The 24,843-nt window shown below is 42.9% G+C and overlaps 1 protein-coding gene across 3 annotated transcripts in view; it reads right to left on the minus strand.

The window, feature by feature from the left end:
• Window positions 1-21,686, minus strand: part of AKAP12 (A-kinase anchoring protein 12) — a 31,579-nt gene extending 9,893 nt beyond the window's left edge. The window contains exons 1-2 of one of the 3 annotated variants that reach the window (XM_039707779.1): window positions 21,391-21,686; window positions 11,962-12,148 (exon numbers count right to left, since the gene is read on the minus strand). In XM_039707779.1, coding sequence (XP_039563713.1) covers window positions 11,962-12,148; window positions 21,391-21,528 — 325 coding nt within the window. In that variant the 5' untranslated portion in view covers window positions 21,529-21,686. Of the gene's footprint in view, window positions 1-5,870; window positions 5,908-7,434; window positions 7,699-11,961; window positions 12,149-21,390 lie in introns of those variants that run through there. The other 2 variants (XM_039707780.1, XM_039707781.1) reach the window with 2 other exon arrangements.
• Between the last annotated feature and the right edge of the window lie 3,157 nt (window positions 21,687-24,843).

Consider the following 24,843-nt stretch of genomic DNA (forward strand, 5'->3'; position numbering starts at 1 on the left):
CAGTTCTTTTTGTGGGTTTTTTTTAAGGCAAACTTAAGTAAAAAAAAAATATACTGCAGACTATACAGAATAATATAAGCAATTACTCCTGAAGCAAAGCTCAATAAGTATTTCCATGCAGACAGATACATCTGAGGAAACCCAACGAACAAAAAAAACCCTGCAAACAAACAAAACTCAAAAAAAGCCTGTTGACCTAAAATATGACAAAAATGAAAGCTTATTTTACAGCTCTGTCCCAAAAGAATAGTAAGATGTGAAACCGCCCATGGGAAATCACCTGTTTTTCTGAAAACTCGTAACCCCTACAAAACAACACCCCTACAGAAGTTAGGTAACAATATATTGCTTTGAAGATCACGAACCTTTGGCATTCTCCCATAGAATATATGTATGTATTCAATACATACATAGCATCACCATCTCCAGCAATTCCTTGTTGCTTAAAATGAATAAGGTTGTTACTATGCAAGAAGGTAAAATCCCCCACTGGTCACATGCCTGTTTGCATTATTTTTTCTTTGAGGACATTTTGCGTTTTTTGTTCAGGTCACTGGCAGCCCCCCTCTCAGTCTTGCCAGGATAATTTAAGTATTATTGCTCCTCTGGCCAACTCAAGTTCTGAGACTGTCATTGTAAATTACATCTATGGCATATTCAAGACACCAAAAAATTCCTGGGCTTGGATGCTGTCAGGATTTCAGTTTAATATTGTTCTTGACCCTAGACTTTGTGCAACAGGCAAAAGCGCAAGGCCACAAAGGAACACACTCTTCTCTCTGACCAAACCTGTTAGAGTGCCAAGACGAAAAAATAAAATTCTTTTAATATATTCAATGTTGAACATCAATACCCTAGAAGAAGACATGGTCTGTTTCTTTTAAGCTGTACATGTGCTACTTCAATGTCCAGAGGCAGGAGGAGACAGCTTTACAAAGCATGTGATCATCAACTTCCCCGAAGTGATTTGGTTTTTATTTGAACCACCTTGAAGTTGTCTCTGACTCTGCAGCTGGCCCTGCTTTGCTGGAACACCTGATCTCCAGAAGTCCCTCCAGACTCTTGCCTGGTTCTCCCTTTATTAAGGGCTGCTTCTTCAGAAGCACACAGACAATGCAGTCCAGGTAAGGCTGCAACTAACTACACAATAAGCAAAACAAAATCTACAAGGATACTGGCTTCTAACGGCTATGTGGAGGGCAAATTATAATTATGTTTCACTATCAGCAGCCTACTGGTTGTTGGTTCCAAGTCAACATAAGCAAAGCTTTTCGTTTTTCCTTTATCTAACAGCTTAATATTATTTACCTCAATTGTTAACTCCTAATTCAATTAAAAGCCTGACCTCTGCTAACATGCTAACTCCCCGAACATTTCAGACCAGAGATCTTTGAACTGAGCCATTTGTGAGGGCAAAGGTTGAGACAAAAGAGACATTCTGAAGAAGTTACCAAAATTTTTAGTATATTGTTAATATACCTCTTGCAAATATCAATACAATCCACAAGCAAAATAACTCTTATCAGTCAAACACTACATTTTGTTTATTTAGTTTTATGTTGAGATTATACAATGATAAAGTCAAGGAACCACCCTTGTATCTATGTTCATTTATTTCTAGGTCTGAAAATGAAGTCCTTGTCACTTCCATAAAATAATGTAATTTAACGGAAAGCTGTCAAAGGCCTAACGGGAATTCACAAAGTTAGAGGCACTTCTTCAGAGACTATCTTCCAAACATCACATATTTTATAATTATTTAGTAACAGGTACTTTAATATATTCTTAAGCTTGTTTACACTAAAAATTATTCTTTTGGCTTAACCAGCTATGAAGCTAAATGCTGATCACTTAACATTGAATAAAAATTTCCTCATGAGCCAGGCCTTTCAGCATCTCTGCTGGAAACAAGGTCTACAGAGTCTGTTTGTCCTAGCCCTGTATTAGTGCTAAATGCTTACTCTTCGACACATTCAAATCTCCATGTGACAGGAGTTAGATAAAGGTAGACTGAAACACAGGGCTGAGAGCAAGTGGGGAATTCTGGGTCTAAGTGGGAAGGACCAGAAGTACAGGAAGGCAGAAGGGAGTGGAGAACTCAGAAGGCACTTGGGACTGCTAAGCAGCCAGAGACATGGATTTCTATGGGCTCACCTTTCCTTTTGCAAACATTCCCTGGGAATGCATGCCCTTCAAACACTGAAAATCCTGAAGTTTCAAAAAAAATTGTCAAAAAGTGACACGTCTTTTTTTTATTTATTCCTAAACTTTTCCTAATTCCCTTAAGAAAACATCCCTTGGGAAGTTTCCTTCCAAATTTCCTTCCAAACCTTCCTTTTCTCAAACTATAACAGGTATTTAGTGTAATTTCAGTGTTTAAGATGAGTTCCAGGTATTACAGATAAATGGGATTACTGTAAGAGTGGAATGATAAAGAATATGAATAAATGAGGTATTCAATTTCCAAAGAGAGATAAGATATAAAACCAGTATATAAAGGTGTCTCCATATATAAGATAAGCATTCAAAGGGTTTTTGCTTATTCTGTTTATAAAATGAGGTGTTTATAACACCCTAAGATAACGACCATATTTCTGTAAAATGTTTTGCAGGTGAAAAGAGCTGTGACTATTACAAAATCTGCAGGTATGGGTATGCGTTAAGATAGCAAAAGCAATCGCAAAAATAGAGAACACCGAGTTTAGAGGCAGTGGTAAGCTTTCAAAAGTGTTAAATCAAGCTGACAGTAATTAGTGTGAGTCCATCCAGCAGACACGCTACCTTGCAACACTTCACTAAACACAGTGCAAAAGGAAAAACTAACAGAAATATTGACAGTTGAATTCTATAGTGATGCTTTTATTAATGATACTTCAGTGCCCAAACACTGTGAGGGCAATTCTGAATGCAGGAAGGTTTGGAAGTTACTTACACAAGGCACTGCTGGTCAGAGTTCTGTAGCATGTCACTACCATAGGTATTCTGGCAAGACAACCATGACTTTCTGAATTTTAATTCAGTGGTTTTGAAAGCACCTTGAAGAAACACCAGACAGGCTCATCCAAACAGCCACCAGAAAACCAAACAAATAAAGTAAAATACTGATATGATGAGTAACATTTCCTTAGGTCTCTCCTGGGCAGGGCTGTACTTCACTAGCTATGTGCTAGCCAAGGAATAGAATACAACAAAAATATACCTAGAGGAGGTGATAAAGATCAGGGGTGATATCATAAAACTGATACACTTAGCTGTTTAAAATCCACTGCGGCTAAGGACCAACACTGAAATTCTATTTTAACTGCTTACATACCAGTTAATCTTTCAAATATTTCTAATTGAATCAAGGTGCTGCTTGTGCTTTATCAACTGCAACTTTTATTCTGAAAGAAACTTTCAAAACTGACAGTCCTGAGGACTCAAAGGTGCTTGATTTCACAATTTCATAAGTATTTAGTGCACTATAAGAATTTATTTCTATTTTATCAGAAGCATACTGATCAGTTGTTTGAGAATTATTATTTTCAGAATGACTGAACTCCTGTCTCATCCCATTAAAAATAAAATGAGTAATTAAACTCTTCCTTTTGTAGACTGACGGACACAGCTGGCAGTGCAACTTAACTGCTCCCAGCTCTCATCTCTCTCCAGAAGTGAAAATGTGTTTCTCCCCTGGTAGCTGCCAAAGAGTTAAAAAAACCAGTCTGACTGCAAGAGTTAAATCCACAGCACTTCATGGGGCTTGAAGTCAACCATGTCAACATCTGGAGTTGGTTGACTTTTTCCCCTAAGGATTTGCAGTACGGCGCTGGATTTTTTCCATGAATTCCCTACATTCTCAATCTCTCAGATGGATGTGACACACACCCAGCGCCCACCTCGCAAACTCCTCTGGCCACTGCAAGGCTCCAGAGGACTTAGTACTATTTTCATTTATTCAGTGTTTAGAGCCAAATCGTGCTGTTGGTCACATACACAACTCTCTCACTAGGTCTGCATGAGCAAAAGCAAATGCTACAGCCCTGAGGTGTATTTTACAATCATTTGTTGTGTCTAGATTTGCTACAAATACAACTCGTAAAAGGAAAAAAAAAGCCACAAACAAAGCACCAGCTACTGCTCTAAAAACTCATATGACACAAAAAGAAGGCTGTTAAAAAAAATCTGAACCAAGCTTGTATTTGTCAAACACAGCTTTCTCTTAACTGCACAATTCTTCTAATTATCATTAGAAACATTAATGACAATATAAAGAAAGGATAAAAATTTATACAAATGAGTAATTAAAAACCAAGACACAGCTTGAAATTACAATATCTATGAAAAACTTACCCGGAACAGATTTATTTAGAATAAAGTAGCTATGTGGAATTATTTGTGAAATTGAGCACTTGAGTATTAAAAAAAAAAAGAAGAAAACCAATCTGTGTTTCTAAGTTTCCACTGCAGACCGTACAAACTGGGCATTATACCACAAATTCTGATTATTTTAATCACAAGTTTCAGAAGGTTTGATTTAAGTATCTCAAACACACTACTCACGTCTCAGTAAGAAAATAACACAGAAATATGATTATGTATTATCCTTCTAACAATTCAATTTTTTTAAACTACACCTGTGACATTGCTGCTTCTTAACAATGTATTTTTCAAAAATTCTTCCTTCCTTTGCCTGCCACAGGCCATATTTAATTTCACTTCAATGTACAAACAATTATTCCATAGAAAGCACATACTACATCCTTCTCCCTTCTATTCATTCAATTTTCCAGGGACTGACTTGCTGTGTTCATTGCAGGGAACAAGTTCTTTCAGATTAATTAAATAATGAGGGAGGAATTACAGAGATTTTTGCATGCTAAATCTCACCATGTATCCATGCAATTCATGAGCTTTTCAACCACATTGTTATTTCAAAGCTTTTGAAACAAGTACTATTTAGTCTTCAGTTCTCTGATACTTCGGTGGCAACTGAAGAGTTAGGTTTTAAAATCTCACATACTTTTGTGCTCATTTTTAAAATCAGAAAAAAGGAACAAGCTGCAAAATATCTATTATTTTTCATGGATTAGAGCTCCTTTAGAAAGCAAAAGCAGCATCCCCAGAAAATGACATCATAAAAAGCAACCAAAAAAACAAACAAACAAAAACCCCAAACACACAATCATTTAGACTGTGATGCTGTAGCATTCTAAAATTCCCCAAAAATCTTTATTTTTAGAAGATTTTGATTTAGATGTACTTCTCTGCTCCAACCCAGAGCTTCTCAAATTCCAATTCTGAGCCCAGCTTCTCAAATTCCAGCAGGAAAAGTTATGTATTTCATTTATTCAAGATTAAGATATTTCTTTTTTCATTTCAGTGTTTCAAGAAACAGCCCTAAAAATCAGAAAACAGTATAGTTCTTTAAAAACAAACAGAAGCCTTTTAAAGCCAGAAGGGTCACTAGCTATGCCATGGATATAGTTGCTGTAGTTAAAAATTCTTCATTAAATACACTCACAATAATAAACTGCTCTCAGATCAGCACAGCTGTTCTGTTTGGGAACCAAACCAGCATGCTACAAATATTTATGAAATTTCATGGTTAGACATGCTGTCCACATCGCACATTCAGTGACTTGGTTCTGCTTCTTAAAATAAAATTTATTCACCGGGGGTAAGACAGACACAACTCTAGGACTTGGGTCTTTAAGGGGAAAAAATTCATGGCTCCATTGGCAACAAGGATGGGATAAGCAATACAGGCCACTAAACGCTGAGACATTTTTTGAGAGCCCCTAATGATTAATGAACAATGAAAAGCAGATTGAAATTTTTTCTTTATCAAAACGACCACATAAAGACTAATGTAAACATCACAAACTCACCACAAAGGAGATGAAGCTGCATCTGCACTAATTAGACACATGACAGCTTAATACACTCCTGCATACCAATAAGCAGAAGTTCTCTGTCCCTTCCAAGAAATGGTAACACATACCACAAGCTAAATGCAGTTCTTGGGAAATGTACTATAGAAGCAGCTGTGCTGCAGTGAAAACCTAAGGTTCTTCCACAGGAATTATTAAATAAGGAAACCTCAAACAATCACAACTGTGCAAACCTATAAAGACATTGCTTTTGAAAAACAGTTTAACCTTTAATTGCTAACAATAAAAGGAAATAAAAAAAATAGAGAACCCTTAAGGAAAAAGACTCAGCATGTGATAAGCTCATTAAGCATCGAGTTTAATGAAAACCCTATTGTAAACAGCAGTAGGATATCTCCTCCACTACTCACTGATTCAAATCACGTACAGTCCTCCCCAGGGCCCGCTCCAAATGGAGCCGCACTTCTACAGGCTTTGTTGTCGATATGTATTGTAAAGTTAGAGTATTTTGCATGAATAAGCTCCCCCTATTTGCTGAATTCATTCACTGGCTCTAGCAAACAATATACAAGAGCGTAATCATTAATACAATGAAATAAAGATTTCCTAGATAGCTAGAGCCATATATCATCAATCTGAGAGAAATTCCGATGCAAATTAGCTATCTTTAGGGGAAAAAAAAAATCACAAAAAACCCGGGATTTGTTTATTTAAATTTCATAATAGCACTTTGTCTCTCAGAGAAAGACGTAGGTTTGTCTTTCTTTGACATAAATTTTTTGAAAAAACATGATTTTTTTCTTTTAATTCTTTGCTCATCCAGAACTTATCTTTTCAGAAACCCCAATTAGTTTACGGTATTAGCTCTCATCTTCAGTGCCTCGTGTGCTAGTTCCTTAAGTAAGATGTGCGGAGTTCAGCACACACAGCATCGAGTTTTTGGTACTGCAGGCTGGGATCCCGCTGCTCCCCATACACACACACCCCCCTGCCACGGTGCTAATCGCCTGTGAATTCTGCTTTGTTAAGGTAAAACAGCAATAAAGCAACAGCTTCATTTCTCTCATGCAAATATTTTTATAACATATAAACGATGCTAACTTCCATATTGCCTCCAACTTCACCAAGTTTAGCTCTTAAGGTATTTTACTGCCTTATTGCTTGACTGATGTAAAACAGCACCATCAGCGCGGTCACTACGTTTTCTTTCTATTCCTCAATTTCAGATACCAGGTCATAGCCCGTCCCGCAGAAAAACACCCACTTAGCACCTCCACATGCACCAAGCCTCGTATCACAGGTACCACATCGTACGATATTACACTTCCTGAAGTGTCAGCCACCTTCGCTTGGAAGCAGTTCTCATAGAGATAAAAATACTTAAGGCAGACCTTTTAACTCCTAACGCCCTGCCAGGAAATCCAGCGTCGGTAACCCGGGGCTCGGCGCTCCGCGGCTCTGGGGCTCGGCGCACGGCCGCAGCCCCGCGATGCTGCCGCTGCCGCTGCCCGCCCAGCGCAGCGAGCGAACCGCGTGTGCCGGCAGCGCCACACCGCCTTACCCGCCATCGTCACTGTCCCCAGCATGGCTGAAGCCACTCCGGCACCACGAACTCCTTCTCCCGCTCCGAGGTTCCTCCCAGGGGCGCAGGGCAGCCCCAGCCGAGGGCAGCGAGAGGAAGGCGGCCGTGCGGCAGCGGCGCTTCCAGCCCCCGGCACGCGGCTGGCTGGACGGACGGATGGAGGGACGGACAGCCGACAGAGAGCCTGCCTGATGGAAGTCTGCCTGTCGGAGGGCTGGGCTCGCCCCCGAGCCCCACGGCCGCTCCCCCCGTCCCGGACAGCCCCGGGCCCCGCCCGGGACCGCCCCCCGCCCGCCCGGCTCTTCCCACCGCCGGCCGGCACAAGCGCGGGGCCTCCCAGGGTCCGTCTCGGAACTCCGAGCCTTTATCTCCCTCTGCCCCGAAGGGAAGAGGCGCCGGCTGCCGCTTTCGAACCAGCCGCCCGCTTCAGTTCCCGCTGCGAACTTCCCGATGCAGCTTCCCACAAGGCATCCACACCCGACCTCAAGAGATGCTGCTTGAAAGCCCCCCGGATTTCGTCCCTCATAAACAAAACCATACAAAAACCACTTCTGTTTTTCCACACTGAAATATTTGCTCCTTTGCCTGTTACTGTGGGGTTGGTTTGGGTTTGTTTTGTTTTCATTTGTCTGGAGGGTTTTTTTAATTGGAATTCTCTACAACCTAATTACTTATAAATTGCCTCAAATTCTGCTGTCAAGAGTTTCATAAACATGTTACTCCAGACACTTGTAGTATAATAATTTTATGTTCCTACTGACTGTAAAAAGGGATGCAATATAATAAAAATCAGTATCTAATACAGGCGTCCTCCCATAATAGCAACAGTATTTCTGTTTCGATTACAACTGATTATCTTGAATATCCAAAGCTCTGATACTCTGAGCCTTCATCTCTCAGACAACAGTATTTCTGTTTCGATTACAACTGATTATGTTGAATATCCAAAGCTCTGATACTTTGAGCCTTCATCTCTCTGACTGTCAGAGCCAACTTCCCAGCCAATTTACCAGAATATCTGGTTAATTTCATAGTGGCAATTTAAGGAGTCTAGGTCATCTCTCAAGTGGTCTCCTGACGGCAAGATTCAAATGACAGTGATAGAACCAACTAAACAAAAAACCTTTAATCATAAACACTTCTTTACTGTAGGCAAACACTTGTGTTGTTTCAGTGCTTGGTGCCACAAGGCTTTACATCTGAGTTGAGACTTGCAAGCAAGGTGAAATAAACAGTGAGTGCAGAACATGAAGTGTAGCACTAAAATGGGAAATTCTTCTGTGTGGAAAGATTTGTCTGCATGAAGCAACTAAGAGATACCTCTTCTGCACCTTTATTCATCTGCCTAAGGACAGGTGAGGTGCAGACCAGACTCTCTGAGGTCCAGAGGAATGGACAAAAACAAACATTTGAACATAACCTTTATTTGAAGAACTCTTTTCAGTGCTCAACTGGGCGAGTTTCACTTGTCACTACAGATAGATGAAAATGACACAATCATTACCAGCAAATACATGCTGCATCATCTTCATAAAAGGATTTTTTACTTCAAGAGCAACCACAGTACTGTTTTCCCTTTCACATAAATAATGCTATCACATAAACTTGGCTTCACTGAATAGGAATCACACAACCACGGAGAGATGATTCTCAAAACAAAGCCAACATTTTTCAGGCAGTATACTCCAATCCAGATTCCTAATGCTGTGTATGTTCATGTGTATCATGCCATGCAACTGGCTACACATAATTACCTGCACTCGGAGGAAGCTTCTCACCTCTTCATTACAAATCCTAGGAATGTGATTTCCATGCAACTGAAACTACAACCCAGGATAATTAAAAAATAATTATAATCTTGGACTATTGACTTGAAACCCATGTCCTTTTAATATCCTTTTCTTTCACTTGATCCAGAAGCTGAGTATCAACATGAAATCTTCTGACACTACTTCCAAACATCAAGTATTTTCTTTTCCTTTACGACCCTGTTTAGCGAGTATCCTTCCCCTCAATCCCTGTCCACTTTAGAGTAAAATTTTAGAGAAGTGGAGTTTTGTGAAAGATAAAACAAGTTGCCTTCCATTTTTATAGTGTCAAAAGTCCCTACTGGTATGATTAAAAAAAAAAAAAGGCACAAAAGCTCAGGATAAAATACGGTAGCCTTCTGTTGGGATAATAGTATTATGGTAATTCATCTAAAGACGTGACAAAGAATTGCTTTTACCAGGATTCAAACCCTAGAGGATACCACGGGTTACACACGTGCCTTAAGGCACTCTGCAGGCTGATGCTGAGACAGTGCCTCCTACCCTGTCCCCATCCCTTCCCAGCTCACCACCGCAAGCATTAGACGTCTGCTCTGACTGAAAAGCAGCCCTCCCTCTCGCCATCCTGCCAAAAAGTCAGCAGGATTGCTGAAGCAGATCTCTCAATGCACTCCCGTGAACAGGAACAGAGAGAAGCAAGAAGAGGCTGATGAGAGCAGGAAAGGTGGGCTGCCAGATCACACAGGAGAAAGAACAGCACATTCATGACTGTGCAGCAAGGCAGGGGAGAAGAACCAACTAAACAAAAAACCTTTAATCATAAACACTTCTTTACTATAGGCAAACACTTGTGTTGTTTCAGTGCTTGGTGCCACAAGGCTTTACATCTGAGTTGAGACTTGCAAGCAAGGTGAAATAAACAGTGAGTGCAGAACATGAAGTGTAGCACTAAAATGGGAAATTCTTCTGTGTGGAAAGATTTGTCTGCATGAAGCAACTAAGAGATACCTCTTCTGCACCTTTATTCATCTGCCTAAGGACAGGTGAGGTGCAGCCCAGACTCTCTGAGGTCCAGAGGAATGGACAAAAACAAACATTTGAACATAACCTTTATTTGAAGAACTCTTTTCAGTGCTCAACTGGGCGAGTTTCACTTGTCACTACAGATTGTGTCATTTTCATCTATCATTACCAGCAAATACATGCTGCATCATCTTCATAAAAGGATTTTTTACTTCAAGAGCAACCACAGTACTGTTTTCCCTTTCACATAAATAATGCTATCACATAAACTTGGCTTCACTGAATAGGAATCACACAACCACGGAGAGATGATTCTCAAAACAAAGCCAACATTTTTCAGGCAGTATACTCCAATCCAGATTCCTACCAGATTCCTAATTCATGTGTATCATGCCATGCAACTGGCTACACATAATTACCTGCACTTGGAGGAAGCTTCTCACCTCTTCATTACAAATCCTAGGAATGTGATTTCCATGCAACTGAAACTACAACTCAGGATAATTAAAAAATAATTATAATCTTTGACTATTGACTTGAAACTCATGTCCTTTTAATATCCTTTTCTTTCACTTGATCCAGAAGCTGAGTATCAACATGAAATCTTCTGACACTACTTCCAAACATCAAGTATTTTCTTTTCCTTTACGACTCTGTTTAGCGAGTATCCTTCCTCTCAATTCCTGTCCACTTTAGAGTAAAATTTTAGGGAAGTGGAGTTTTGTGAAAGATAAAACAAGTTGCTTTCCATTTTTATAGTGTTAAAAGTCCCTACTGGTATGATTAAAAAAAAAAAAAGGCACAAAAGCTCAGGATAAAATACGGTAGCCTTCTGTTGGGATAATAGTATTATGGTAATTCATCTAAAGACGTGACAAAGAATTGCTTTTACCAGGATTCAAACCCCAGAGGATACCACGGGTTACACACGTGCCTTAAGGCACTCTGCAGGCTGATGCTGAGACAGTGCCTCCTACCCTGTCCCCATCCCTTCCCAGCTCACCACCGCAAGCATTAGACGTCTGCTCTGACTGAAAAGCAGCCCTCCCTCTCGCCATCCTGCCAAAAAGTCAGCAGGATTGCTGAAGCAGATCTCTCAATGCACTCCCGTGAACAGGAACAGAGAGAAGCAAGAAGAGGCTGATGAGAGCAGGAAAGGTGGGCTGCCAGATCACACAGGAGAAAGAACAGCACATTCATGACTGTGCAGCAAGGCAGGGGAGACACTCCTAAGACAGAACACACTGGGATGCCTATGATGAGAAAGGTTTTGTGGTCCTAATGCAAATCCAATTAAAAGCTGTAGGAAAGGGAACTTCAATCAAGGTAAAACTAGATTAGCAGCCTGTCCCTTCCTATGAGTTCAGAATCATTTATCATTAATACCACTAATGAATTAACATAAAAAGGATTTCTCCCTTATGAAGGAAGGGACAGGCAGCAGGAACTAACATGAGAAGTGGAAACTGAGCTGTTCCTAATAGGAAGATGTCCACCACTGACACCAACACCACAAGCCATTTGTCACATCAACTCTCTCCTACAGAGAAAACACCTCCCACAAAACAGTGCCCAAGAAGCACCTGAGCAACAACAGATCACTTGAGTAATATCTGCTCAGGAGCAGACAGCTAGTTGAGCCCTATTTCTACTTCTCATCCCATTTAGCAGGCAGGCATGTATGGTATGTCACTGAACACAGGTTTGTACTCACCATTTGCTCCAGCAGGCTCTGTTTGCTCTCTGGGTGGTTCTTGGAGCGCTGAAGCCACCTCTGACTGCTGCCCACCCGGTTCCTTAGATGCTGTAACAGCTCCCAGCTGCAGTGGCTCCTGTGGTGAGGCATCATCCTTCAACTTGTCTTCGCTAACATCAGGTACTGGTAAACTTGCATTTAAAGCCTGTGTGGTCAAATATTGATTGAAGGATGGTAGTAGGGAAAGATAAAGAGAAGAAAGTGTCAGTATTAGGCTGGATTCCCCCCCAACCCCCACAGAATATTGTTCTTTCATTCTCATTTTGAATATATACATACAAGCAATTTGAACTTTATTAAATAAAAATACTTCTGTAAAAAAACAAACTCAAAACACATAATCTGGGACTATTTATCTTTCTGCTCTCCTGCACTAAATACGTGGAAGAAGCAGGTCTTACAGACAATGGCCTATAACCTTGTGTAGAAATTGGTTTCTTCCATGAAGGAAAACTTCAGGATAAGGTGAATCTAGCTGATGGGAAGAAATTATTCATTCAAAGTGTCTGGCACAACTGCTCTGATATATGAATGAATCCTCTCTACAATATAGCCTTTGGTATTGCTCCTCTGCTGATGTGCTTATCTTATCATCATCAACAATACAACTACAAAGAAACAACTATTCAGGACAGAAAGCAGAAGACATGGATTTCCCATGAGGAAACACAGTGAAACTGAGATTAAAACTAGAATTTTTGGACCTCTGTTATTAGGCAGAAACAACTCTTACAGGAGGAAAGAGTTTTGCAATTCTTTGGGACTCAGCCCTATATAATTTGAAATATTTTTTCTAGATGTGCTAATATATGCAAAAAGAAGAATCTGTTTTTCAGCTTCCACATTTGACACATTTTAATTATTTGCAGAATTTGTATTGGCTTGCCCTATAAGAAGAAATATACTTTCACAAGCATATTTTTATTTCAAAATCATGGAATGTATTGTGGTCATTATAAGATGCTTAATTACCCTTTAATTTATTGATTACCCTTTAATGAACTAGCTCTCCAACTGATTCTATTACCTTCCAACAGAAACCATTTCAACTAATTAACCATTATTCCTGAAGTGAAGGTTTGAAGCTCCTCTGGTGGAACAGTAAACTTTAATTACGTATCATTGTCTTATGATTTGTCTGTACTCCCAAAATACTGCCATTGAAGCCCTGTTAATTAATCAAAGGTACCACAGATACATTACACCGAAAGATGGGATCTAACAACCACATGCCTGAAGCACCAAACTGGGATCAGGAAGATGACACATTCCTGACTATTCTCTTCCAGCCCCCCTCTACATAAACCTTCAGAATGGGAAAATCTATTTATTTATTTTTACTAGCAATTAGTCTTGGTATGATTAATTTCAAATCAACAGACAAATCAACAGACAGAGAGCCAGGAAAAGGGCTTTCCTCTTAATCATCAGATTCTTTTCACATGCTGGGTGAGAAGCACCAGAAGCGCCGTACCCCACTTCCACAGGCAATGAAGTGTGTGCATTCAGGTTCCCAATTTTCAGTTCAGAAGCCCTTAATTAAGCCAAATTGTTTCCACCCGGCGTTGTTGCACTCCTCAAAGCTGCCTTTCACAGCCACATAATCCACCTCACGAAAAAGGATCCCATTCTGCTCCACTGCCAATACCACAGATGGAATAATTTGGCTTTAGAGTTTTCGCATGCTGAGACCAGATATTAAATAGTAGAAATACGGACTGGCTCAACACTCAGATTACATTCCCGCTTCTCACATCATCCTTCCCATAAATCTAAAACACAGGAACTCAGGAGGGATAAAGACACCACACTACTGAACAAAGGCACGTAAACCCTGGGAAGCTCCTCTGTAGTTGCACACAGCTGAATGGGACTAACCAATTAAAGACAAGCAAGAAAATCAAGACAGAGAAAACAACAACCTAATTCTGAAAGGGCTTTAAGATTCTTCAGTAAAAGTTTAGTAGAAGACTGTTACTATTTTTTTAATAATAATACGTTTTAATGATTTATTCCTGAAAGACAACTGCTAGTCCTGCAAACACAAGAACAACCTTGACTTGACTGGCTCTCAGGAAACCTGGCTATCTGAAGAAAAAGCCATGGATGACTGTTTCAAGATGATACTCTCAGAATTGGCACCAATAATTCTTTCAAGTCACAAGAAAGGCAACAGCACGAATATCTTAGCATTCCTCATGTTATTCAAAGATTTCTTTGCCTCTTTCCAAACCTCCCCCAGGCAGCACACCATTTTAAAGCCATGTATAGACACACATGTACAGACACAGTCGACCATTTGCCTGATAAGCACCAGTGGACTCTGCAAAGAACCAGAGTACAAAGGCACTTGGTTTCTCAACGTACAGCTTGTCTCCTTTTCAAATTGAGCACAGACTGTTACAATAAAATATTAACAATGGTAGTACTTGCTATTACCCCAGCTCTGAATTTATTCTATAGTTTTGGTGCATTCAGGAAAAGTGATTTTATATAATCCTAAAGATTTGTGATTTCAGACTACCAAAGTTCAGAAATCACTGGGTCTAGCAGATAACCCTTTGAATCTGTTAAATCTGCAACACCTTCCAGTATGAAAAACAGAATTAAATATAAAATATCACTAAATATAAGACTATAAACAGTTTTTATAACCAGTCAGTGTAATTATAATCCCTGTTCACTCTGTACATAAGTTCAGTTTTGGAAACAGGATCCATCTGTGACAACTAAGTAAAAAATGTAAATACATGGAAAACCTCAATACTTTCAAATCTGACCAGACCTGCAATATAACCCTACCTTTTTACCCCAGTCTCTTGGGAAAGAGTTTGATGTGATTCTTGGCCATGAGAAGGCAAACTTAAGATTTTCAAATCAAGTCTTCTGCTTTAAATAATTGAATAATCAAAACTAATAAAACAATAGTATTTTTTTCCAAATTAAAACATGTGCAAAGGAGAATAAACCTTTGGGGAGTTTGTAAACTGAAAGGAGACATAACAGCATCATTAGTTTAAATAAAGGAAAAAAAGTGTTTTAAAAAAAGTTGCTCAGGCTCTTTATGAGGGTCAATGCAGTCTGTCCCACTGCATTAGTCCTCAAAAGAAACTAATTTCAGTTTTCCTTCACATTAACTGCTTCATTTCTCTGAAGGGATCTAAACTGCAGTTTAGTCCAATTATATCTAATTTGGTGAGCAGTGCTCTTAATTCCATTGAGAATAGCTGTAAAGCTTAGACAAATACAACATCAGACCTTAGAGAGATGGACAAAAACAAAATTTAAAAAGACAAATTAATGGTATTAGGAATCACTCTGTTCATCTTTATGCATTTATCTACAAGTAATGAGACATTACATTTGGCAGGTTTACCAACATTTATCAGTTTTTTGTGGCACACATTCATTACACTCCTTTGATTATTAATTTATGAATGTGTTGTCTCATGAACACAGGAGAAACCAAGGGGAACTGGTTATCCAGTTCACTGATCTTTCAGCTTCTTCATTCCCAAAACAAAGGGCCATTAGCAAAGCAACGCTCCAGTTTCTGTCACGCCATTACTGTACATCCCGCATATATTTTTTTAATGCTTGCCTCGCGTTCACCACAAAGATGGAAGCAAAGGGCAGACACCCAGCTAATGAGACTAAAATGCACAGGGCTTGTTGCCCATGTCGCTCTAACCAAGAGCAGTTTCTGCTCCATCTTGCATCCAGCAGTGGGCCCAACTGTTAGACCCTATTAAACACACACAAAATTGAAAATGAACAAATTAACACGACAAATTGCATGAGATGTGGATGAACTGCAGGTCTGATTTCACTGTACATTAGTGGATACTTCCTTCAGGCGCTGTTCCTGAGGGGTTCACAGCACCCAGCCTCTTCCCCCACCAGCAATCACCATCATTCCCAACATTCCTTGTACCAGACCCAAATCATTCCAGGGATTCCTCACACCAGGCCCAAACGTACCAGAGTTAATTTTGCTTCATTCTGTTAATCCTGCTACAGTGATTCTACATCAGATTACTAAAATAGCCAGATCCAGCTGTCTGAACAACTGAGCAAACTAACATAATGGTCGCTAATATTTTTCCTGAAGTTTGATTTTGAAGCTCTGGGAAAGACAGTTGCTGTGCTCAGGGGGTCTGCTTTTAGCACATGCTGCGTCATTAAAAAAAAAAACTTCAAACACTAACACTTAGGAAAAGAAAAAAATTGGATCATTCCAACTCTTTGTTCACAGCAGTTTGTCTTGTTTTGCATTAGCTAAACATTGGAGGTTTGTGGGATACTGCAAGTTCCAGGTAAAGAAAACACAAGGCCCTTCCTCTGTAAGGCACATAACAGCACACTTAATTTCATTACCTTATTTCTGCCTCCTGCAGACAAAGCCAAGAACTTTCTCCACACCTTCCAGCTCCTCATCTACCCTATTCTCTCCCAATTCTCAGCTTGACTTCGCTGTGACACCTCCTTATGGATGACTACCCTCGAAATCCAAATGGATAAAACAAAACAGCCAAAACACCAGGAAGTTTCTACACCCAATTCATCCCTGTCATCTCTTTTTGCAATCTGTGAAAGAAACACTACCTCCAGTCTGTTATTCTGAAGCCCGATCCAAACGGAGCTCCTTCCCAGGTCTCCCACCTCTCAGCTCTTTCAGACACCACCTTATGGAAGCATTTCACAGGTACAGCTCACCCAGGCTCTAAGGACCAGCCAGAACAAAGGCTGAGCACGAAGCACGTTCCTCTCCTCTCAGCAACCACACCCAGGCTTGCATTTCCAACCTGGAGGACTTTCAAAGTCCCGACGCTCCTCTTAGCATCTCTTTAGCCTCTACCACATCAAACACAAGCTAATTGCCTCGGCTTTCAAAGTGCCCGGCCACTCCCCCTACCACCTCCCTCTTATCTCCTATATGATTTGATTAGGGGGCTATTTCACGCTTTTGGTGCCGCTATGACACCAATTTCCATTGTGCATTTTTTCAATTACACATTTTTATTCTTTCACCCCAGCCACGGTCAGCCCTCCAAACCTTACCACTGAATTGTACTGAATCTCTTCCTCCTCAGTTGGAAAAGAAGTATCTAATGGGAATCAGACCCTGCTGAACCAGGGGAACCCTGCAGCCTCAGACCAAATGTCCCAAAATGGGGCTCCCAGAGACACGTCTAGGGACTTTCCTTGCATAAGCTCAGTTTCACCATTGCTAATGCAGTATTTTCAGGCTGACTCAGCTCCCTCACCAGAACACAGTTGTTTAAATAGCAGATGTAAGTCTGCCCCAGCTGCTATTTGTCAGGCACTCGGACAATAAGACACTCTGACATCTCAGCTGGTAACCTCTTTAGAAGAGACAGTTCCAAATATTTACTGTCTAGCACACACTTGCTCTCATTACAACACAGGTAGCATAATCAAGTTACTACTCAGAAATGGGAACCATCCCGAAAACACTGTTTGAATGACTTGCTGCTCAAGTGGGGGCCCTTGCATGCCAGCAAGCCAGGAATCCACCACACCATATTTTCAAGCCATCAATCTCCATTAAAATATTATCTCTGACAAACCTAGATTTTGATGCAAGAATAGCTTAATAGCATGCCTGTATCTCTGGAAGTTTCCCTACGCTGTTTCAGGTAGCTGTTCCAACAGAGCTTGACTCCTTCCACATGGCCACAAAAAGAAACCTGTATTAAAGCTGGCACCTCAAACTTCCAAATAAAATGAAAGTGGCACGTGTGACTGTCACTGTCAGCTGCAATGTTGGTAGGATAATACTGCTATCCTGGTGTTGCCCACACGGCTTGAAGTCACCTTCCTCCCCATGGGAGGGCACCACGCTGGCATTTTTTTCCATCTCTCCCATGCTTAGCATCAAAATTGGAAGTTGGATGAGAACCACATCACTGCTATGAACAGAGAAGGTGCTCACAAAATGGAGATGCCCAAACCAATCCAGTCACATGCTGCCACCAACAGAAGTGTCACCCAGCTTCTTGTCCAACTCTGGACACAAGATCCTGCCTGCTCCCCTGCAGCTTCTGCTGAGTCCCAGAAGCCAACATATCTGGCTCAATCAGCAGAGAATGACCTTGCCAAAGAACTGGAACAATTTTCCAGGGGCCTAGCTCCTTGAAGGAGCTGACACAGCGCCAGATGCAATAAAGGAGAAGCTCCCATGTGCTCTGGGTAGAAAGCAGGAGCACATGAACCACCTCACCGGACATCTCCATGGCTTTTGTCAGTCCAGGACACCAAAAGTTTGTTTGGCCTTCTTCAAGATCAAAAAAGATCTTGTTCCTTCTTCTAGCACTGTTGAAATCTAGTAAATCCTTCTCAGGCCAAGCTTCAGGCCTCCGTGCTGCTCAGGACAGTCTGCCCCTGAGGTTTCAATGAGTTTTCACCAGCTCACTGCTGCCAACAGGAGTTGTTTTTTCATTTTTCCCCTCCTGCCCTGCTGGAAATGCTTGCCTTGTTCTGGCTCTTGGTCTTACCTCTACAATGTAGGAGTCAAATGAACTCACAAGCAGATCAGGAAAATGGTCCAACAAGAATAAATTTCAGTTTCCTGAAGGGTTAGCGAGTTTAACCTGCTTACAGAAAGGTAATGTTAGGACACAATATAGCCAAGTGAGACTGCATCATCTGAGGCAAAACAAGGAAGAAAAGGAGGGGGAAAAGAGCATTGCTACTAAAACAGCAAAGAGGTAACTCCATCACAAAAATCAGCCTTCTGTAGAACCATACCCTGGCCCTTGGTTTCAATAGGACCTCAGGTGTCAATTCACAGATCTGATTAATTCAGTTGAGGCAGCTGAGTGGATTAGTACCACCAGGATCTCTCACACTTCCCTGCAGAGGCGGCTTCCCACAGTGTGGTGGCTATGCAGATAAGGAGCAGCTCCTCCACTGCCAGATTTCAAGTCTTGTCTGCTACAGGGAAGAAATCCACCCGTCTTGAGTCCTAGTACTGTGGCAGGCTGGAAACTCTGGAGCTGCTTTACGTGTAATTCACCAGGAACTTTTGAGAAGATGGGGTCAACAGCTGAGGTACTCACCACATGAGCCCACATTTAACCCACCGTGTTCACAAGCCAGGCCCCAAAGCTCCGCAGACCAAGGGCTTTCCAGGGTCCCTGGGCTGCAGAAGTGAGCAACACCGAAACATACACCCTCCCTTTTTGAACCAGGACACCCAAAAACTGGTACCTGGCCAGAGTCACACATGAGTAACAAAACGGCTTAATGACTAAACTTTTTCCTTTCTAGAAGAAAAGGCAAAGAGGTTTTCATCTTGTAAAAAATGCAACTATGTCATGAAAGAAATCTAATTAAGTATTTAATGGATTTCACATCACAAAAGAAAGCACAATTTCTCTGAGATTTTATATCCTGTATAAGACTAGCTGCTTAGACAGTTTATTTGTAATTGCCTTGCCAAGGCTCACTCAAGTTGGATTCCACTGAAATAATTTTCCAAAGTTTTTTCTTCTAAAAGGGTTGTAATAAGCATTTTAATTTGGAAAATGCAAAATAGAAGACCACCCTCCAAAAGATTCCCTATCTTCCACAAACATATTAGCTATCTGACAGATTTCTCCAGGGGCATTGCAAGACCCGGTAATTTTCAAATTCAAAGAGCTGCAAGGAATAATGACGAAAAACCGTGTCACAAATCTGCATAGAGTTACTTTACTTTAGTAAGACAGACTAAATGAGACACAAAAAAAGTATGACTAAACTTCATTAAAACCTATTTTTCTTTTTAGGCCATGTAATGGAAGACATAACCAGCTGTTTTAGGGTAACAGCAGTAATATAACTTCTCACAGCAGCAAAATGGTAATAGAACCTCCCAAATTTTAAACAGTTCTACTTGAATAATCAGGCAAAAATCTACTAGAAGACATTTTTCCTAAAGCTTAAAAGACATAAAACACAGTATTAATAATAATCTGTACTTGAGAACAGTATTACTGTGATTCTCTTTCTTTAGAGGGTCTTAGTTCCCATAACTGAATAAACATGGCTATGAATATTATGTCCCTTCTTCAAAGTCGCATTATCTTAAATTTTAAACAACCACAATAGCCAAATGCTTGCCCGATATAAATTCCCTCTTTTCTAAACGCCAGCATCTGAATTCTAAAATTGCCCAACAAAACTGCTAAATATTTTGTGAACCAACACCAATCCCAATGCTTATTTAGTTTTAAAAAAAAATACATCTTAGTTAATTTAAAGTTCATTCGCAATGTGGTTTTCAAATCTGTCAAAACACGCACAAGGAGGTCTAGTGGCAGCCAGGAACTATGGGAAATTCAACTTGAAAGTTAAATCTGAACCACAAGGTCAAAGAAACAAAGTCATAACCGGTTCTCAAGCTCTAATACACCCACGCACCAGTCACAGAAACTTCGAAGTCTCCCTGCTCTGAGCACCCAAACTCTGAAGAGCCCAAAGAAGGGGATCTCGGTAGAACGTGGTCCTATTTCTCCCCTCACAAACTCCCTAAAGCCACGCTGTGTAAACACACAGATGCACATAACCTCCCTTTCAGTCCCAAAATCCCCTAAACGCGCCTATTCCAGAGGGATAAATGGGTTCATTCATAATCTATTTTTAAATACCAGACATGTTTTAAAAGAATTTCTTTCAATTCTTCAACGTCTTTATTTCAAATCACACATACCTAGAGCTCCGTCGCTCCCCACGGGATGGGAGTTCGGGAGTCCCTCCTCCATGGCCCCTATGCGGTACGACAGCGGGCCGCACCAAAGGCATGGCTCCAGCCCCCGCCGCCGACACCGCCGCCCCTTCTCCGCGGCGGCGGCCGGGGGGCGGCGGCTCAGGTGAGCCCGAGCCCCGGGGTGCGGGACGGGGCGGGAAAGGGGGCACGGCGCGGCTGGCGCCCAGCCGAAGGCACTGTCGGGCCGCGCCCCGACGCGCCTCCCACCTGCTCCCTCGGGAGGGGAGAGGATGGAGTGGGGGGGCTGCGGAGAGCCGCAGGAACCGCGGCGATCCGGCCGCAGGACCGCAGTCAGGAGGCTCCTTGGCGCAGACCTCGCCGCGGCTGGGTGCGGCTCCCCTCGCCCCGGCCGCACACAAAAGCGGCGGCGCCCCCGCAGCCGCCCTCGCCCCCCGCCCCGCCGCTGCTGCCGCCGGCGGGAGTTTTATGACTGCGGCGCCGGCCGTGGCGCAGTCCCGGCCCCGCCGCGCCCCGGCTCCGCGCCCGGCCCGGGGGGTGCCCAGCGCTGCGGCAGGTGGCCGCAGCCGCGGCGGGAAACTTTCCCCGGCCCGGGGGTGCGGCGGGAGCCGCCGCCTCGCGTCCCCCCCGCCACCTTCCCGCCGCCCCTGCCTTACCTTGGCGGGCTCCGCTGCTGGCTGGGACTCCGCCGCGTCTTCTGCCGGCAGCGGCTCCGGGGGAGTGCTGGGGGGCTCGGCCGCGGCCCCGGCCCCGTCCTGCGGGGCGGCCGGCTCGGCGGAGCTGCCGGCGCCCATGGCGCTGCCCCGCGGCCGTGCGGAGCCGCGGGCGGGGGCTGGCGGTGGGCGGCGGCGGCACAGCCGGGAATGAAGGAGCCCGGCTCTCCGCAAACTCCTTTAGGGCGCGAGATGGGGGGAAATTTAAAAAAAAAAAAAAAAGGGAAGGGAAGGAGGAAAAAAAAAAAAGCGCGACCGAGAGCAGCGAGGAAAATCACCTCCTCCCCTGGTCCCCCCGCCCGCCTGCCTCTTGCTCCATCACATGAGCAGATCCCCGGACACGCCTTGCAGCATCAAACCGGGCTGATAAGGAGCGGCCAAGGGGGGCAGCGCCGGCCCCGGGGCCGCGCCCCCCGCCCGGCCACGCTGCCCCTCGCCCCCCGCGGGGCTCCTGCCGCCTCCTGCCCCGGGCGCTCGGCTCCGCGGCCACCAGCCCTCAGCGCCGGCTCCGGACCTCAGCCATGCTGGGCCTGCCTGAGGGAAGGACGTCCATGCAGATGCAGAAATGTAAGGTCCCATGTCTGAGGCAACTTTGAAGAAACAAAAAAATCAAGCCGCCTCTTTGGTTTTTGGACTTCTTTTTGCTTGTGGGTGGGGTTTTTTGTTGTTGTTGTTTTTTTGTTGGGTTGTTGTTTTTTTTTTTTTATTGTCATGCACGATAGGTTCCCAGTTATTAATTCATGCCAGATCCTGGCGCAAGCAAGCAAAGCCAAGAACAGGGTAGTTTCTCTCCTAGCCCAGAATACACAAAGCATCTTTCCCATGCCACAAAAGCAGGACCAGTGTGTATGCAGGCACACTCTTACCCGGTGCTTTCAAAGGTATCAGCAGTGAAATAGCACACAAATTAAATTAAACTAACCACAACGTGCCAAATGGGTAGCAAATGGATTAATTTACTGTTCTTCACCATAAGCATCCTTTTTTTTTTCCTAGATATATGCATGTACCTGTCCTATACAGAGTTAATGGTTTAAGTTAGGAATGGTGTGAAGAATTCATAGTACAGACACAATTTCTTTTAGAACATTTAAACCAGTCCTCATTCACCAAAGCACTGTGTCATTCAGAAAAGAAACCCAAAAAACCAAACCAAAAAAAAAAAAAACCACCACCACCAACAAAACCATTCTGAAAAAATTCTATTCTACAAAGAGCCTAATCTTCACATGCTGGTCAGTTTTTTTCCCCTAAAAAAAAAATCAACACACATCAAGTCAATGATTGAAAAAGCATTTTCATAATCTCCCTTAGGTAATGCAAGAACCTACTGGAATTGTTTGTGTTCAGCAGAACAAAACTGGTGTTGTGGATCACAGAGTTGGGATAAATATCTCCCCCTTTCTGTTTTGTCTTCCTCATTTTCAGAAGAGAGAGGAGATACAGGTCTGAGCTCAGTAGTGCCTGAGTCCCTGTAGTAGAACTTACCCAGAGCCACCCAGTACTCCTGGATCACCCACCAGCCAGCACTCACAACAGGGAGCAAGGAGCCTGTTCCCAGCCTTTCCTGGCTGCCATCCTTTGATGTCCGTGTCTCTGGTGGAGGAAGAGTTGGCACCACCTCCATTCCCTACTAAATCTGCCTTTCTCCCTGCCTTCAGCTGCTCCTTTGCAGGTGCAGCTGAGAATGGAGGCCAGCCCAACTGCTGCAGGGCTGTCTTGGGTTCCCCTTCAGCTGTGGACCCTGGGCACAGACACAGAGGATTCCTGGGTTTTGGAGAGGGGAGGGCTGGCTGTGAGGCTCAGTGGCACACAGAGACGTTGGGAATGCCGTGTGCCACGGGGAGATCAAGGTTTTGCCAGGGAGTTTCTCAAGAAGGGAAATGTGACATAATTCAAGGTCTGTGGCACATCATTTCTCTTTTCACTGCTCACTTTCTCTGCAAGCAGCTGGAGCACTGCTTCCTTCCTCCCATGTAAACTTGCTCTTCAGTCCTTTTGCTCGTGCCCAGCAGCACCGGCTCTGTGCCCAGCAGTCTCAGAGCAAAGATGCTGCAAGCACTGCAGCTGAGAGAGACACCCCTCATTGCCCATTCACTTGCCATTTTCTGCATACAAATTACTTTCTTTTGGCTGAAAGTCTTTGGTTACATCTAGTCAGTGAAATAAAATGTGCTGGGGATGGCTTTCTGCTGATGAGGTAGAGCAGCACAGGATAACTTGTGTACACTCGTAACTTCTCCCCACTTTGAACCCCCACATTTCTGCAAACTTGTGCTGCAGACAGCCATGAGCTGTTGTCTGTCCCTGTATAATCTCTGATATGGGCACAGCTTCTGTCTCCTTTCCTCTTGCATTTGTTTTGGTTTTCTTTCCTGGAGTACATCTAGCATAGGAACTTTTAAGAGAGATATCTATCTGACATCTCCAATCTTGTCCAGAAGGTGGTCAGTTCCCAATTTGCCATTCTTGATGGTCTGTACCCTGCCTGTACAGAAGGAATCCCGATGAATGACAGGTCTGACTGTGGCATTTGCCAGCCTGTGTTTCCCTGTCTTCTGCCTGTGTGCTGGGGTGGTTATTGCCCAGACCTTTATCCTGAACACCGCAACTGCCTGCTGCTGTGTCGAAGTGTTGTTCAGGCACTGTGTCTGTTTCTACTGACAAACTTCTCAGTGAAGTGCAGTCACATAAGCTTCCTCTGGTCCTCTTGCAAAGTCACCAAGGTTGGTGCTGAGGCGAGAATATTCAGGCTATTGACAAAAGTATGCATGTACACTTTTTAGGATGAATCCAAGGAATCAAGAAAGATAATAATTAAAGCTCTACTGTCATGTAATCTAGAACTATTTCTAGTGAAACATCTTTGAGGAAACTCCTACTGAGAGGTGCAAGCACAAATTTTCCAAATAGCAGGACAATCTTTCAGCGTTGCAGCTAGCACATGACTGTTTTAAAACTCCCCTGAAACCTGGATAACTTTCATAATGATATTTATAATGCAGAGTCTGTAGACAGGGTTTATTTACTTTTAAAATTGCTTCTTTTCCAAAAGCATTTATAATTATGTAACTGCTGCTGGTGCTTTTGTACAGAAGAGACGAACCACGTGTCTCAGTCTGTGAGCCTGTGTTGAAATATTTTCCTGCTGTCTTCTGCCCCATCCATGATTTTCCCCATGCACTCCTTCCAACCTTGACTCTGTTGGTCTCTGCAAGTGGCCACAAGCTTTGCTGCTGTTGGCCGCTCTGGCTGATCCTGAGGAGCAGCAAGGTGTGGATGGCAGGGCTAGTCCCCAGCATCCATGGTACCCAGTGGGCATGCCAGGGGCTCCTCCGTATCCCATCCAGGCTGGCTGTTCACAGGTTTGTGTGAGACAGTGGCTGGGAGCACTAG

This window comes from Passer montanus, unplaced genomic scaffold (genome assembly GCF_014805655.1).
Source record: "Passer montanus isolate IOZ18808 unplaced genomic scaffold, ASM1480565v1 scaffold2, whole genome shotgun sequence".
Lineage (NCBI taxonomy): Eukaryota > Metazoa > Chordata > Aves > Passeriformes > Passeridae > Passer > Passer montanus.